Source organism: Chamaea fasciata, unplaced genomic scaffold (assembly GCF_029207755.1).
Source record: "Chamaea fasciata isolate MVZ Bird 193981 ecotype frontalis unplaced genomic scaffold, bChaFas1.0.hap1 SCAF_3, whole genome shotgun sequence".
NCBI classification, from domain to species: domain Eukaryota; kingdom Metazoa; phylum Chordata; class Aves; order Passeriformes; family Sylviidae; genus Chamaea; species Chamaea fasciata.
Window position 1 is genome coordinate 50,082,280 of NW_027094088.1, and position 16,675 is coordinate 50,098,954.

General features: G+C 41.4%; 1 protein-coding gene across 1 annotated transcript; it reads right to left on the reverse strand.

Annotated features, from left to right (window-relative positions):
- Positions 1–7,928: 7,928 nt before the first annotated feature.
- Positions 7,929–13,437, reverse strand: IL22RA2 (interleukin 22 receptor subunit alpha 2). Its single transcript, XM_066180456.1, has 6 exons — positions 13,389–13,437; positions 12,253–12,403; positions 11,268–11,446; positions 9,845–10,014; positions 9,238–9,416; positions 7,929–8,122 (listed from the first exon to the last, which is right to left on the reverse strand). The coding sequence occupies exons 1-5, from the start codon at positions 13,414–13,416 to the stop codon at positions 9,261–9,263; spliced, it is 684 nt and encodes a 227-aa protein (XP_066036553.1). The 5' UTR covers positions 13,417–13,437; the 3' UTR covers positions 7,929–8,122; positions 9,238–9,260.
- Between the last annotated feature and the right edge of the window lie 3,238 nt (positions 13,438–16,675).

The window sequence follows — 16,675 nt, forward strand, 5'->3', positions numbered from 1 at the left end:
CCTGTTCTGCACTGTTCACCAGCTGAAATGAAGTGCAGAGTGGGAGTTAATATTCAGTCTGCTGCACGTAAACCTCAGTGAGCTGTTTGGACCCTCATGATTACACAGCAAACGTTTCTTGGCTGTTGTTTTTTCTTTTCTAGCCAGCACAGCAAGGAAACAAGGTGCTGTGAAGTGTAACATGTGAAACTTGCACATTGTGAACAGGAACAGAGCCCCTGGAGCAGGGAAGAGGCCTGATCCAAGGCAGGAGAGACTCTTTGTTGTCTTGTCACTGTAATGCTGATCTGTCAGTCTCTGTTGGTGAAATCACAGGGCTGTCATTAACAAGCTGAGGGTGACTGGAATAACCCCAGCTCCTGAAGTAAGACCAATGAGTGTGCAGAGCAACGTCCCCTTTTTACCTCCTGCCTCTGGTTACGTGTGTATGCTGCATTCCAGGCAGGATCATTGAATATTATATATTGAATTATACTGCTTTCAGAGACATAGCACCTCACTAAAAGCATTCCCAAAAGACACTGATTGCAGTGTGAGCTCTGACTGGATGTGTTAGAAAAGGATTGATCAGAGCTGTCAAGGACAATTTCCATTCCTGTCCTAAACTTCCCCACTCCGGGAAATTTAGACATGTCATTGGAAATCTCACATCCTGGAAAATTAAGGGCATGAGGGGTTTTTTTCCCTCAGAGAACCTTATTTTATTGTTTCACTCATAAAACAAAATGCTATGAATGATATTTTAATAAGTGGTATTTTTTCCTCTCAGCAAATTTCCAGTTTTTTCTTTAGAAATATTTTCCTGGAAGTGTTTTCATTGATACTCTCCATATGCAGGGCAGAGACTTATGGAAAATCAGCTGAAACTTCTATGCTACTCAGTTTGCCCTACCCTCTTTGGCTTATTAGGCCACCTTACCCCATAACATAACTGGCTATCCTTGGACCTTGTGAAGTCATGTTTCCTGCTTCAGATTGCCAGGTGTTGGTTACACCGATGCAAGGCCCTTCTGTTTGGTCAGATTCATGGCCTCACTCTGAAATGTTACTTTTCCTACTTCAACTGGAAGTAGCAGAATCGGTTTTGTTGTGACGGTCAGTCATGGTAAAAACATGAACAACATAACGTTCCTTTAGATAACTGGTAGTTATTTGAGTTGGTGCTTTCAGCTGTCTTTAATACACAGCAGTTATAAAAATTTGGGAAAGTACCTTTTCCCAGCCCAAGCCAGCTGTCCTCCAATGCATCACAAATACTGTGTTTGCATACACTGAGAGGATCACACAGCTGCCGTAGCTCTTGCTTGTTTGTGGCTCTGGTTCTTTTTTGAGGTCATAGCACAGCTTGTAGAGCAAGGAGGCGTACAACTGGAACTTTCAGAATAACTGATCTCACTGTATCTCCCAGATGGATTTCCTAGTTCTGGGCATGTTCTGCTCAGCTCTTCCCATTGCTTGTCCTTAATCCCAGCCTCTTGTGTTTTAAAATCTTAGGCACTCAAAGTACATTGCACTTTATATCACTGTGCCTCTTGTTATTTCAGGGAATCTGTCTTTTTGTGGCAAACACTAGTGAGGAGCGAACTGGTAAGAAATAATGTCCTTGTGTGCTCAGGGATGGCATAATGACATATCTTGTGCAGCTGAGAAGATTTTACTATTTATTTAGTAAGTTTCTGTACTTTTAACATAAACTTTCATGGTACTTATAAGAGTGGAGCAATATTTCAGTGAGTGAGAGAATCAGCTTCAAGCAAGTATTCAAAATGATTGATTAAAAGAAGTACCAAACTGGGATCTCAATTTCTGAGGACTCTTCACATTCATTTTCCAGAGTTGCACTCATCCTACTCCATTTTCCACAAGATTGTTCAAATTTAAAAGTGATCATTTAGATATAAACGTTATAATTCAAAGGCAAAGAGAAAGCCCTTGGCACTAGAAAGGCTACTGTGCCCAAGGTACCCTGCAATTCCAGGGTGCATATCAACGTTATCTCATCTCTATTTCATCCCCATAACCAGGTTTGCTCTTCAGATTTGTTAATGTAACCCTACAAATCAAATGCACATGACTTCAGGGTCCAGCTTATACATGATAAATATCCCATTAGTAGATTACAGTAGTATTTCAGTGACTGGAGTAGAGCTTCAGTTACTCAAGCACAGATGTCCTGTGCATGACTTCAGCTGCCACCCCCAGGATGTGAGGATCTCATGCAGACCCCTCACTGTATCTGCCAACCACAGACAAATTTCTCTCTCTGGCTTTAAAAATCTTTTCTGTATTGGCTCTTCTCCCTCTAAGGTCGCTGCTGAAATATCTGAAATGGTCTCTCTGATCAGAACACGTCTATGTTGTGTCCTTATAGGTAAATCTTCTCCTTGACTATGGACACATATGAATTAGTTTTGTTCCATAGAAATATAGGTCTCTTTTTCCAAGGCAGAAACTGCTTAATGTCTGTGCTGTTTGTCAAATTCCTTCACTCCTCTTTTGTATGCTTGTTGAAATACACATTTCTGCTCTAATGCTGCTTCCCAGCTTGTCTATGTGCGCTTTCTTTCCTTTTCTGTCTTTTTTAGTAGTTTCTTCTCCAGGTTTGTGTCTCTGAGTCTCATTTCACTCAGGACATGATTTCACAGACCCTCTGGTAGTGTTTAAGTTTGATTTAACGAAGACAACACTATTGTTTGTCTTTTTGCTGGTATCTTTTAGGAGATTTATTCTTCCAAATATAAGAATTTCTATTAAAAAGTTAACCTAGAGATAAGACCTTAGCCCTATGACAATCATGTTCGTCAGCTATTCAACAAACCCAGCGTCACCTAACAAGCAATGTTAAAAAAATACTCCACTGTTGTAAAAAATTGTTGCTGGTAGGGACACGAAAGAACCACACTCACTCAGGTTCAGAGGTGAGCAGACAAAGAGAAAGTTTATTATCATTTGTGATTTAAATAGGATTTGGAGTTTGGTCAAGGATTGGTAGATGAGAGGAACACCTTTCTGTCCCTAGTGGTCAGTTCACCAGTCCATCAGAGACTGGAATGAAAACAATTTACTTGTTTATGTTACATTTGTGAGAGACTCCACTAGAAATATGTGAACAGTCATCAGAAGGCTAAAGAATCAGGGCGACAAAAAATGAAAAACAAGAGCTTTCTTGGAAATTGGTATGGTTTGTGTTTTCTTACACCCATAAAAGAAAAAAAAATTGAAAGACATTTCTTGAAATAAATAAATTAGTTTAATAAGAATTTTTCTGGAGCTGTTTTGTGGGTATAACAATTAGTACAATGGCTCTTCATTGTCATGCTATTCCTGTGTTTAAATGTAAGGACATTTCTGAAGAGTCTGGTCCTCAGTATGATACTCCTGGACTGTATTTTGTCATTATTAAGGGTATTTAGGCAACTCAGCATCAGGGCCCCAATGCCTTAGGAAAAAAGCAAAATGCTTAAAAATTTAAAACTGTCTTCAGTATTAAGCTCAGATGATGGAACTCTTCCAGATATTCCTTTCCTTGAAAGCATTGGGGTTCAAGCTTCCTATTTTTCCCATCTCAAGCCAAAATTCTGGTAGCAATGACTTCTTTAACTGGGTTTTCAGTGGAGTAAACACGCAACATGATAAAACAACCAGTGACTTCATAATTTTGGGAATTACATTTAAAGGTTTTTTTTCTTTCTTTGGAAACCTTTTGCAAAAGATTCTCTAATCAAGTTGCAAAGGAGACTGTAACTTTCCTGATCATGAACACCAGTGTAATTTCTTTCCCTTCCCTTCTCTGCCGAAAGTACCCTTGTTTTGTGTCCTCTGTCTTTTGTGACAAACTAATACCCAGGAGTTTGAGATTTCTCCTTTTATTTATTTTTTTAAAGACAGATTTTACAGATTAGTGTCTTTGATCTTTGCAGCAAACGTTGAAATCCAGAGAAAACCCCACCTATATATGATTAATTCCCTGCAGTCTGGAATACTTGCCAATGTCTAACAGATCTGTGGCAAAAGCCAATGTCATTTCGTAACAGAACCCCACCCTGAGTCACGAAGTGGTTCTTAGCTGAGATCAAGCCATGCAAGTGTGTAAACCCCAGGTCCACATCTGATTAAAGCTGATATATGGGAGGTATGAACAGGACTGGCCAGATGCTGCACCATATGATAAACACCAAGGACCATGGTATCCTATAAAACTGGGCATTTATATGGTACAGCTGGCTATGCATAATCTTCTTTTAATTTATAAGGCTGGAGCATCTGGTTCATTGCTGTTGCTCTATCAGCTTTTCTGGAGGCCTGTTCTTGAGTTTCTGGTAACTGAATATTGCTCTTCTGAGTTCCAGCAGAATGGGAAATTGAATCCATTTATAGTAGGAGATAAGCTCTTATTCTACCCGACAGATCAGATACGTTCAAGCAAAGTCATGAAAGACAGAAGGGTAGACCCTTGTGGGGTGGGTTCCACTTCAAAATAAAATCCACAGCTCCAAACTCTAAAAGAAATAATATCTTTTTCTCATTGGCCAGATCCTCAGCTGTGACAGGGAGGCTCAGTCAGATAAGGCCATGGTGGCAGGCAGTGACTGCAGACATCCCTCAGTGATGTGGCAGGTGAGAGTTCACAGAATATGTTTCAAGTCCTGCTTTTGTTACATTGCTTGATCTTTCCCTCCCAGTGCCATGGCCCTAGAAGTCACATTTCTTTCTTTCCTGAAACAGAAGCTGCCAATTTGCACTTGGTCAGAAAATGATTGCTGTGTAAGTGACTAAAACAACTGACAAGTGTTTTAAGCTGGGTCTTGCAAACTTTTTGTGAGAAGGAGCCAAGCCAACAATGTGAAAGCATCCTGAACTGAAAGTTGTGCATGCACAACCCCCTGTGGAGCTGTGTGCCAGCCTGGGCAGTTCTAGAGATGTGGACCCACAGCAGGTGGTTTGCTTGTGCCCCTGAGAAGAAAGAGAAAGGAGGGCTAGAGCTCACTCTTCCAGGTATTTCCAAACTGACTTGTCAGCAGAAAAGTCCCAGTTATAGTTAAGAGATCTCTTTCTCCATTCCACCCTCGTGGAGTTGCAAACAGCAGTGCAGCATGCAGTCTAAGGCACAATAAGTTGGTTTTTAAAGTTACAGCATTACCAAGTCTATCTAGAAGCTGTGAGTGCAGATCACTCAGCCTTAGGGGAGAAAAAAAATACAGCATCGGTCGTTCTACCAAACCCTTCCCCATTAAAACTATGTGTCAGAACAGCACTGAAAGAAAATTTGCATTTCAAGTGGAAAGGGAAAATTTGCTTTTGCAGAACATCATGGGGCTGGCAGTAATAAATCATGGTACTATCAGAATGGAAGTGGATTCCTGCAACTCTTGCACTGCTTTCTGTAAGCCAGTGTTGTTGCTGAGGAAGTGAAATCTAGTTAGACCACAACTTAGCACACAACTGTGCAAGACTTCTTCAGATCTTTTATTGTGTTTTCCAGCATACAAGCAGCACATTTTTTGTAATTTTATCAAATTGAAAAACTTTCAGATTTCAAATGTCTTCACAGACCCTTAGCATGGCAGATGCTATATTTCTAGATTGGTCTGAATGCTTAAGGTACTCTTTTTTTTGTTAATGTTTTCTATAAAACCGTTTTATCCTCTGCATCTGACATAGATACAGTATCTGGAATTGCCAGAATCTGTTCTCTGATAACATTTTATCTTTGTGTAATGATGGAAACACGAACTTCCCTACAGAAGTAAGTGAATTTGAAAAAGAACTTCAATTACTACAGATATTGTTTTCAGGCTGTGATAACCCACAAGTGGATAGAGGCTGTGATAACGCACTGCTGAATACAAGATAGACTATTTTTTATTCTTAATTGTTTGCCTGGAGAGTTTTTCTGGCCAGTGCAAGATGGGCAGCAGGATCTCAAACTTGTCTTGGGACCAGGTATTGCACAGAGATGTAAAGGCTTGCTTCTCAAAAAATTCTTACCTAAATGAAGAAATTATGGGATATGAGTGGGTAGAGCAACTGGAAGAATTGAGAAAGGAGCAAAAAGGGAAATGTGGTGAAAGAAACCTGGTTTTATGGACTTAGATGTGTGGATATGGATGGATGTCTGCAAACCTAGTTGTTCAAATATAACATGTATTAGAATCAGGTGGTGGAAATACTTATTATGTAATGACTTCTTTTATTTTGTTAAAGTCAAGAGTGACCAGTATTAACTTCCTGAAACACAGCCTCTTCCCAAATGCCTGCTGCCAGCATCCTGATGCAGCTCTCAGCTCTGATGCCTCCAGGGGAGGTGCTAGTGACAGACCCAGAAAAATGCTTTGGATGTGGCCTAAGAGGACTCAAAGTCTGTTACTTAAACTGAATTGATTCACCTTTGTGTACATGAATTAAGGGAAAAGTGGAGAGTGATTATGTAGCTGGGACCTCCATTTTTCCCAGGGCTTGCTTTGCCCTTTTGTGTTTGGGCCACTCTCACCTCCTCTCATATAATCTGCAGTAACAGAACACACTTAAGTACTAAGATTCTCCCTAATTACAGACCTTGCAAATCTGAAAAAGCTATTTCACCTCTCCCTCCTGGCGTGGCTTAGTGAGTCACTAGCCAGACCTTGCCTAAGCAATTTTTTTCCCTTGTATGATTAAGGGCTAAAAGCATTAGAAATCAAAGGTAATGGTTATCATTCAGTCACCATTTACTGTGAAATGGCTGAAATAGAAGTCACAGGATTACAGAATTCTTAGGTCAGAAAGGGACCTCTGGAAATCATTCAGTCCATCCCCTCTGCCCAGGCAGGGCTACCTAGAGGTGACACGGGAACGTGTCCAGGTAGGTTAGAATGCCTCCAGAGAGGAAAACTCCAAAACTGGGCAGACTCCTTCCGTGCTCTGCCATCCTCAATGTAGGGAAGCTTTCCCTCATGTTGAAGTGAAGGTTCTTGTGTTTTAGCCTATGGCCATTCCTGTCACTGGGCACCACTGAAAACAGTCTGGCACCATCTTCACATTCATTCATGAGATCCCTTCTGTCTTCTCTTCTCTAGACTAACAGACTCGACTCCCTCAGGTGCTTCTTACAAAAGAGGTGTTCCAGAACTCTCATCATCTTTGTGTTTCCCCGCTGGACCCTCTCCAGTCACATCTTGCCTTTCTTGTACTGAGGAGCCCAGAAGTGGACACAGCGCTCCAGATGTGACCTCACTAGGACTGAGTAGAGAGTCAGGACCATCTCCCTTGACCTGCTGGCCACACTCATCCCAATGTACCCCAGGATACCACTGGCCCTCCTGGCCACAAGGGCACTGCCAGCTCATGGTCATCCACCAAGACTCCCATGTTCTTCTCTACCAAGCTGCTCTCTAGGAGATCAGTCCCCAGCCTGTGCTGGTATTTGGGGTTATTCCTCCCTAGGTGCAGGACCCTACACTTGGCCTTGTTGAACCTCATTAAGTTTCTCTTCACCCAATTTTCCAGCCCATCAAGGTCCCACAGCACAGCCTTCTGGTTTATCACCCACTCCCCACAGTTCTGTTTCATCAGCAAACTTGCTGAGTGTCTCTTTCATTTAACTGTCTTTCACTGAATGGAGCAGAGGGTATTTCCTGTTTTAGTTTACATGCATTCCTGGTTAATCAAATACTTGTTTCACTGTCCAAAATATTATTTTGAGGATACTATGAAGACACTGTGAGCATGGAATTACTCCTGTATTGAACATTTCTTATCTTAAAGAAAGGACACTTTTTTCATTTTCTGTTGTAATCACTGTAAAAAACATAAAATATACGAAACGTCTATTTTATAGATTGTATTTTAATTTCAAAACCTAAAATATAAAACTGCTAGAAACAATCTTAAGGATATTTCCAAAAAGACTTTTTTCATGGTTTTATTTTTATATTACAAATGTGTTTCCTTTGAAAATGCAAATATATACCACCATAAATTGTAATACAAGACATACAAAGAATCCTTGACCTTCATATAGCATGAAATGATTGTGATGAATCAAATAATTTGATGCAGCAAAGATTAGTTTAAAAAGTATCCAAGACAGCAGATGTTGATTTACAGCTGGACCTGTGATGGAAGGCATCTTCTGCCATTATCCCTGTAATGGGGAAGAGAATTGCTACAGGCATGTGCATTTAAGCTGGATGGTATTAAACTGAACTGACATTCAACACATGCTGTTCACCTGCATCTGTCCTGTCCCTTTGCAGGTTGTTTGGAAGTCCAGCTCTAATCTGATTTAGAGGTTAAAGAGTTAACTTCTTTACAGTAAAGGGAAAGCAAAAAAAAAAAAAAAAGCAGGAAAGTCCCCTAGAAAGTGACTCCTGCCTTAGCCTAAACCCACTGACCAAAACTCAAGAGACACTAATGACATGTATCATATTATGAAGCAGAAGAAAGGAAAACCTCTATGGTTTGAGGGTACATAACTGAGAACAGAAACCCAGGTTAAAACTGACGTTTTTCCAGTTTTCCTCTGTTACCCCAAATCTGAGCTTGCTAAGGCCAATTCCAATGAAGTCAAGTTTGGGTTAGGTCTTTGAACTCTCCATGCCTTTGCACCTGAAAGGCAGGATTGATAGCAAATCTTTTGGCTAGGCATATGATATGGTACAATAGTCTAGTGATTGATAGAAGTAAAAAGCCAGATTTTTCAGATCAGCTAATGGAGATAATTCTTGCATTTTGGCCCATGGGAACTCATGACATTTGATAACTGATTTCTTTTTAAACACAATACACTGAAGAGTGGCCATGAAAAGCGGACAGGCTAATTTTAATTAATCTATCAGATCAATTCCTGAGCAGAAAAGGCTGGCAGAGCTTGTAGGAGAATTGCATGTTAATAATGTTGAAGATCACTCATTTTTCTAATTAATTATTACTTGACAGAAAAAAAAAGATTTGAAAGCCATGCTATGTATAACTATTTAACTCTACTATGTACAACTGTTTAAAGAAATGGAAGAAGCAGATATTTCTGAGGACAGTGCCAGCATGGAAATACTTCTCTATCCCATTCCTCTAATCATCTTGGCCTTATCATTCTTATTGGTGTGTTATCTGAGATTATGTAAGCCAGCTAATATTGTCATGTGGGATGGCAGTTTCCATGACGCACTTTTTTTTCTCTACTTTTGGAGAGTATCTACCTTTGGTGAGGAGATAGATCTTGGCTTCTAGAATCATCTCCAGTTTCAGCCAGTGACTTACCTGTCTCAGAGGCGCAACCCCTGTCACTGCAGCACGGTACATTGCCTGCTGCTGTAGGCACTGCTGTGGTCCAGCATTGGCATGTACATTTTAGCCACGATGCAGTAGCTGACTCCAGGTCTCAAGTCTTGTATTTCAATAACCTTCTCTTTCCCTTCATACACCAGGACCCTGTGTTGCTTCACACAGAGTGGAGAAAAAAGAGTCAGTCAAGCACATTTCCCTAGCATGTGTGTCTGTGAGTAAAGTTTGATGAGAACAGAGGATGCAGAGCAGCACATGGACTTGCACAAACCCAACAGCATTAATAACTTATTTATACTTTTTAAGAAAATTCCCTCCTCCAGCCAAATTCCTTTCCTGTCCCAATTTTTAAAAATAAGTCATAGATTTAGAAGTATTAAGTTGATGGAAAATAATACAGGGAGGAATTACAACACATTTCAATCAAATTCTATTCCTGAAAAGTAAGCCTACTTTGTTCTCAAACATTTGCACAGTCATTGCTGCTCTCACAATCCCAGAAGACAGTTTCAATAGTAAAACAAGTATTCACAATTTTCTGGCTTTTCAATGGTAAAGGGCTCATATCTGAATGTACTCTTACCTCATATAGCAAGTTGTTAATTATGAACACTTGATACAGCAGGTCATAATAATTTGTCATTGGTATTGTGCTGCCTCTCTTCCTTTTATAAGGAGAACGTGGAGCCTGGAGCTTTACTGTTATGGATTTGTTGCTGTGAGCCACAGTTACCATTGGAGGTCCTATCACAGCTATGGAAAAAAAAAACCCCAAAGCTATAAACACAATTATTGTTTATTAATAGTATTTCCTAGAATGCAATTTGAATCCATTCAACAAATATTCGTGTTACCAATTATATATTATGCTGTATTTACTCCTCAGGTGACACTCCATAAATTCTTACTTCTTGGTTTTTATTGGGTTTGGTTACTGTTATTTTGGAGGTGACATTTCCTGTGTTTGTAAATCTATCTTTGAGCCAAACTTTCTGAAATTCCTTAGAGCTGATATTGTTAAGTGCTGACTGGTCAAGCAAAATTCCAAAATTGCCCTGATTTTCTTTTTCCCTTCTATTTGTCTTTGTGACTGGACTGCACAAAACATCCATTTGAGGCATTTCAGCTATGGCAAGGATACAGTTTATACCATCACTTTCAAATATATTGCAGTCAGCTTGGTTAACAAGCTAGTGCCTGCATACATGTGTATGCAGCACCAGAAATGTGAGGACACAGTGCAGCAGCTGCCACATTAATCTCTCCAGGAGGAGGAGGTGGTACAGGGAAAGATGTTCTGGTTTTGCTGCAAGGTGCTGCTTTGTGTCAAAGTTTGTAGTTTCATCTGTGCAGGAGACTCAGGGTAGTTTGCACTTTGGGGCTGTGAAGTGACCCAGACTGACAATTTGATTTTGCATTGGCCAGTGAGGGAAAATGGGTTAATTCAAGGTGAACTTACTGGTAGGTAGACTGCTACTGTTCAGAGTTTGGGCAGTCCTCCATTTCTAACATACTGTGGCACTATAATTACAGTGCTAACCAGAAGCTTTGCACATGTCCTTTCTATGTCCTTATCTGCAGTCAGGATAACACATAAATGTGAGAAGAATAGTGGCCACACACCACACAGCTCTGTTCTCCCTTCTCCCCCCAAAGAAAAAAATGCTTCCTTTTTTATTGTCTTGAGTCCTGTCCCTCCAGCAGCTCCAAAAATGCCTGAAAATAATTTGTGTATTTCCATGCCCAGAGGAAAAGGTTGAATTAAAGGGATCTTTTGATCTCCTAATTACAGGTAAATGGCTATTTAGCCATGATCACTTGGCTTGCAGGTGTGTGGAGAATTACTTTTAGCATAACACTTCACCTGAGAGCTATTCACTCACTTCTTTATGTACAGCTTTGTGGCTAGAAAAGGATTACTCATGTTTGCAAGTTGTGAGCAAAAATGATGCGTTCCATGCCACAGATCAAACTCCTTCCTGGGGGACATATATGTTTGCACTTACTTTCTCGCCAAGGAGTGAATCTGCAGCTGAGGCTCCAGTTGGAATAGACACCAGCCAAGGCTGCTCTCACTCTGCTGTAGTAAGGCTCCTGGATGTCAGAGGTCTCATGTGTTAGGTCACAGACATGGCTTGAAATCCCCCAGCACTCGTCTTTGTTTTGCCATGTGCTCTGCCCATACCTATGGAGAATGAGGAGGAAGGATGTAAACTTTGGGATCACTGCCTGTGTCCATGCAGCTTCTTAGCCATCTGTTTCACTCTCATGGCACTGACAAGTGTCCTGCCACAGAAATTACCTGCCTTCAATTTGGTAACAGGGAAGTTTGATTTCATGGGCATTTGGGAGCTACAGGTTCCTGTCTTTTCTGAAAGAAATCTAAAGCAGGGACATGGCTCACCAGCCCTGTAGGAAGCCATCTCTTAGTTGCCCCATGGGAGAGATGGGCAAGCTTCGACATAGCCAGTGTGTTCAATGATGGGCAGAATGCTGGATTTCGTCAAACAATTTCTCAAGGGCAATAAGAATTTCAGGCACTCATGAGCGTGCCAGGGATGGGAGCAAACCCTGAAGACCAGCCCCTAATTTTGCCTCAATCTTTCCATGCAAGGCACCCGGAGGCAGTGCTGTGGACAAGGTACGTCACTGAAATTCCTTAAATGTTCTATTACAGAAGAACTTGACCTACCTAGACCTTCTTGAGGCAGGTGGCTGGACCCAATGACTTTCAGAGGTCCCCTGCAAACTATATTTTGCTTCAAATTCTTGGTGCCATGAGGGTGCAGAGCATAGTGCTGGAGGGGCTTATTCCTTGCCTGCTGCTTGACTGCACCTCATGGGACTGATAAGTGCAGAAACAACTGAGAGCTGGCAGCCAAGCAGGACATGGCTGTTCCCCAGGAATGAGAGCACCCTGTCAGCTGAGAAATCATTCTGATGTGCCCAGCAGGGCTAAGCCCCAGCAGGGTGGGAGGCCCAGGTACTTACACTTTATACTGCACAAAGTAGAGCGCATCTCTCGCCTCTCTGGCCCACCCAGGCTGCCAATGCAAAGTGGTGTTGAAATTTAACGAACGGAACTCTACCTTCTGTGGCTTAATCGAATCTTGTAGGTCTTGGTTCTCCAAAACCAAAAGCGCTGCAAATAAGAAGAAATGATAATATAACGTGTTTGTCAAAGGCACACTCCTCCATGTCTGAATCAGTTTCATTTAGTTTCATGACTAGCAGACCGCAGGGAAATTAAATCTCCCAGATCCCACACTCAAAACTTTCCAAGTCATGAAATCAAGCAGTTACAGAAGAAATGCATTTAGAACTATGAAAGGAATACTTTTATGTGGTCTAAATGCTTGGAGGAGGGTATTTTTGCTGTTTGTTTTGGGTTTGTTTGTTGTTATTTTCTTTTTCTTTTTCTTTTTAAGTTTTTTGTTGGTTTGTTGGTATGTTTTTCCTTAGTGAGTTTGCTGCTGTGAAAGATGCCTCCTTCATATCCCAGGAAACAAACCCTTTGAATCTAATCACAGAGCCTGCAGTAAGAAGCCCCATCAATATTAAAACTCAATACTCAGAAGCCCTTTCCCTCTACTCCACAACTCAGCTTTAACCTGAAGAGATTATAGCTCTTTTAACTGTTTCCACAGTCACGTTTACCAGCTCCTGCCCAATAAATAACCTGAAATTAACTGCTTTCATTGTCTATACCACCGAAAAAGCTGTCTGACAGTTTTCAAGATCACCTCTTTTCAAACTGCAATATTACTGTAACAGATTCAGTTAACAATCTCTCTGAATCATTCAAACCCTAATATTTTTGTGGGTTTTGCAACCCAGATGACAGCAGCTTTTACCCTGGCATATCACAGAATCAGGTAAGACTTTACTGGCTGAACTAAAACTGGTAATACAGCCATGAAAAAATTTAATGGGCAACACATTCATTTTATCTGCATTTCAGAATCTGGAAAGATAAAATAACAAACTTATTTGAAAGTGACTGGCTTTTGAAACCCATGAAAGGATACAAAGATTTCTTGACTCATCTAAAAATTCAATAGGAAGCTCTGTCCTCCCACCCCTACCTCCTTTCCCATACAGAAAAAGAGCAAAAAGCCCTTACTTACCAGTTGTCTCATCCTGAAGCAGGTTCATCAGGAAGCAGAGGAAGGAAAGCATGATCCTCCTCATGCTTAGGAGAGCAGCTCCATGACTGAAAAGCACCTCTCTTCCTCTTGGGCATGTCTTATGAGGAAGTAATTGTTAAGCACTCCAGAGTTCCCCTTATTTTCAGTGGTTTCCAAATTCCCCGGTTTGGCTTTGGTTTAATTTAGCTGGGAAACATATGAGTAGCTCTAAATTAAACATGAGCAATTTTTCTTTCTTGGCAGCTTTGATCATGCGGAGTTTGGAACTAATTATGAACCAAACCATTATGAAAATGGTCGTTTTTTAAAGACACTAATTCCCAGATGATGTCTGCCAATATTGCTTTATCCCATAAATCTGTCACAGAAGCTTTCTCGCTTGCCATGCTAAGATTTTTAATATTTGTTTGTTTGTTTGTTTGTTTTCAGCTCACTAGTTGCTCAAGGCTGAAGAACACAAAAAATATTGCTCCAAAGATATAAAAGACCTACCCAAGGGATGTGCTCTGGTTTTATGGACTGCTTCTGGGCCAAAATCAAGAGATGGACTTTGCAGGTGTGTTGGTGGCAGGACATCATCTAGGGGGCTGTCACTGGAGGAATGAGGGGCTGTGAAATCACTTCTGGCTGTTGGGCAGTGCGTTCAGCCCATGCTGGCTGTGGGGGAGATGCTGGGAGGCTGGAGAAGTTGCAGGTCTGACAGCTTCCAGACAGAGATTAGGAAGGTGAGCCCAGCCCATAGGGCCAAAGTGCCACTCTGGGTTGGACTTTCAGACTGCCCAGAATCCTACGCCCTAACTGGTGCAGGTGTGCTGCAGCACTGCCAGCACAAATATTGGCATTTGTCAGTGTTATCCTCCGAATCCTGCCTGCCCGATATGTCCATCCCTACAAGCTTGACCCCAGGGCTGGGGATGCCAGGGCTCCCCCGTGAAAACAATCTCACTTTGTGCTTACAAATGCTTTAATGCCATATGCACGTCTGCCTGGTGGGAGATGCGTTTCGTGCTCCGAGGATGTATGGAAAGCTCAGACAATTGGGTTGCTGGTGGTGAACGTGGCACTACAGCCCAGCCTTGCCCTTCACTCTTCCCTCCCCAAAGCTCCCCAATGCTGACACCCACTGGTACTTCACTGCTCATGCACTAGTGCAACTAAGCAAAAGTCCGGATGCATTCTCTTTTTCCAAACTCATGATGATAAACAAGAGGAGAAAAATGCTAATTTTATAAGACTTAGCGCAGCCCAGTGTAGCTTCCACACTAGGAGTAATGGATGTGAAGACTACCTCTCTGCAAACTGAAAATGGTCATGAAATCGTCTTTGCTTTGGGAAAATAAGGAAACTGAAGACATGTCAGGTCAAAAAAAGTGCAAGTTCTGGTTCAAATGAACTTATTTAAAGGCCACCAGTTATACTGGACAAACTGAGTAACATCTAGTCAAGAAGCTGACCTTGGTCAGATAGACGGGCACAGGGTCTCAATTCAGCTGACCACCATACCTCATTACACTGGCACCAAACCTGCAGCATATATAGTAAAATGTTAACTGTGTAGCTCTGAATAATGAATTAGGCAAGCCAATTAAGGGAATTAAAGAACTGAGAAAAAGTGAAGAAAAAAACCCCACCAAAATGAAGGCAGAAGTCAGAAAGTCTATCTCTGGCTGCAGATTTTTCATCTATCCATTTCCCAAACACATCTTTAAAATCCAGCGACCTTTAAATATTTCCCCACACCAAATTCAATTAGTATTTCATCATGTTATATGAGCTCAAGTACGGGAATAGGGAACTTTTACAAACCAATCACTAGACTGAAAAGTCATCAGTGTTTGGTCACAGGTCACGTATTTGTTTACTTGAATTGTACACACCTTCCCATATCCCGGGAAGCAGCCCATTGCCAGGAGCTGAAGTGTGGACCTTTGTCAAAGTTCCTTTCGATGGTAGTTCCTCCTAGGAAAGCAGAGCAGAGGGCCAGCCTGCCGGTGCAAGTGGGTTTTGCTCGGAAAACGCTGCTGTGTGATGTGGTGAAACGGGGCAAGAAGTGCCTGTCACATGGGGAAAGCCAGGGTTTCCTGTGCACTGCACTCTGATGGTGCTTTATCAGCAGCTGGGCTCAGCATTCTGCAGTAATCGGTAACTCTTCACATCATTCCTGTTGTCATTGAAGCAGCCGCTGTTTCAATAGCAGGTTGTTAGCACATGTAATACTGTGCTACTCATCAGCCTCAATCACGTTGCTTCAGTGCTTTGTGTGATAAAAATCACTACAGTCAAAGAAGGACCAGCTGCACACACACTCACATGCAGACACGTGCATACATATATGTCTGGAGTCTCACAGAATATGTACATGGTGTATATAGTGCATTTCAAAATGTAAACTATTGAGGAACACAGGGTGATGCACACTGCAATGCTATTTAAAGTACGAGAACTTTTATAAACAATACTAAGGGTACTCTGAACAGGACTTTATGAAGAAATGGAAAGTTAAAATGTATTACTTAGCCCAGCAGAATTCCACATAAGTAGTGGATCCTACTAGCTCGTCCTAGCTTACATAGCAGCATCTTTCTTATCCAAACCATTGTGAAACAGTAGAACTGATATTTTTGTGAACCAAAATACAGAAAACCATGGGTATGAGAATTTTTTCCATTGCTGGAATAGAAACCTATCTGAATGCTGGATAAACAGCTTTCTGTCTCTTGAGGACAGATTATTGCTACATAGAGGTAAAAGTCAAGTACATTTTTCCTGAAAGCTACTTGACTCATCTCATTTGAAAGGACCACCCCCTTGTTATTATTTTTTCTTTCTTTTGCCCTTGAATGAGTTGTTTCCCATACACAAGAGGAGAAAATGTAACCCTGAAACTGCTACTGTAGCATGACCTTCGGCTTTTCAGATGCGAGTCTGATATTTGCAGTGGATGTGAGGGTAGGTTGTGTTTACATGCCTGAATGAGGATGTGGGAGGATGAAGAAAGCATGCCAAAAGCATACAGAGAACACTTACAGTAACTGGCAGAGGCAAGGCAATTCTCTCTCATGCGTGGCGTTTCACACAAAAATAAGAAGAGTGAGTGGTTCACATTACTCTAGACCTAAAGACTATTTGCAATTGGAGCCACAGTGTTCAGTCTTTTCTAAACAGCCAATGTGGACTCAGAGGAAAATCTGTCTTGAGAGAGGGTTTTGGATGTCATCCAGTCCAGCCCCAGCACGGGGCTAGGGACAATTTTATCCCACAGTTAA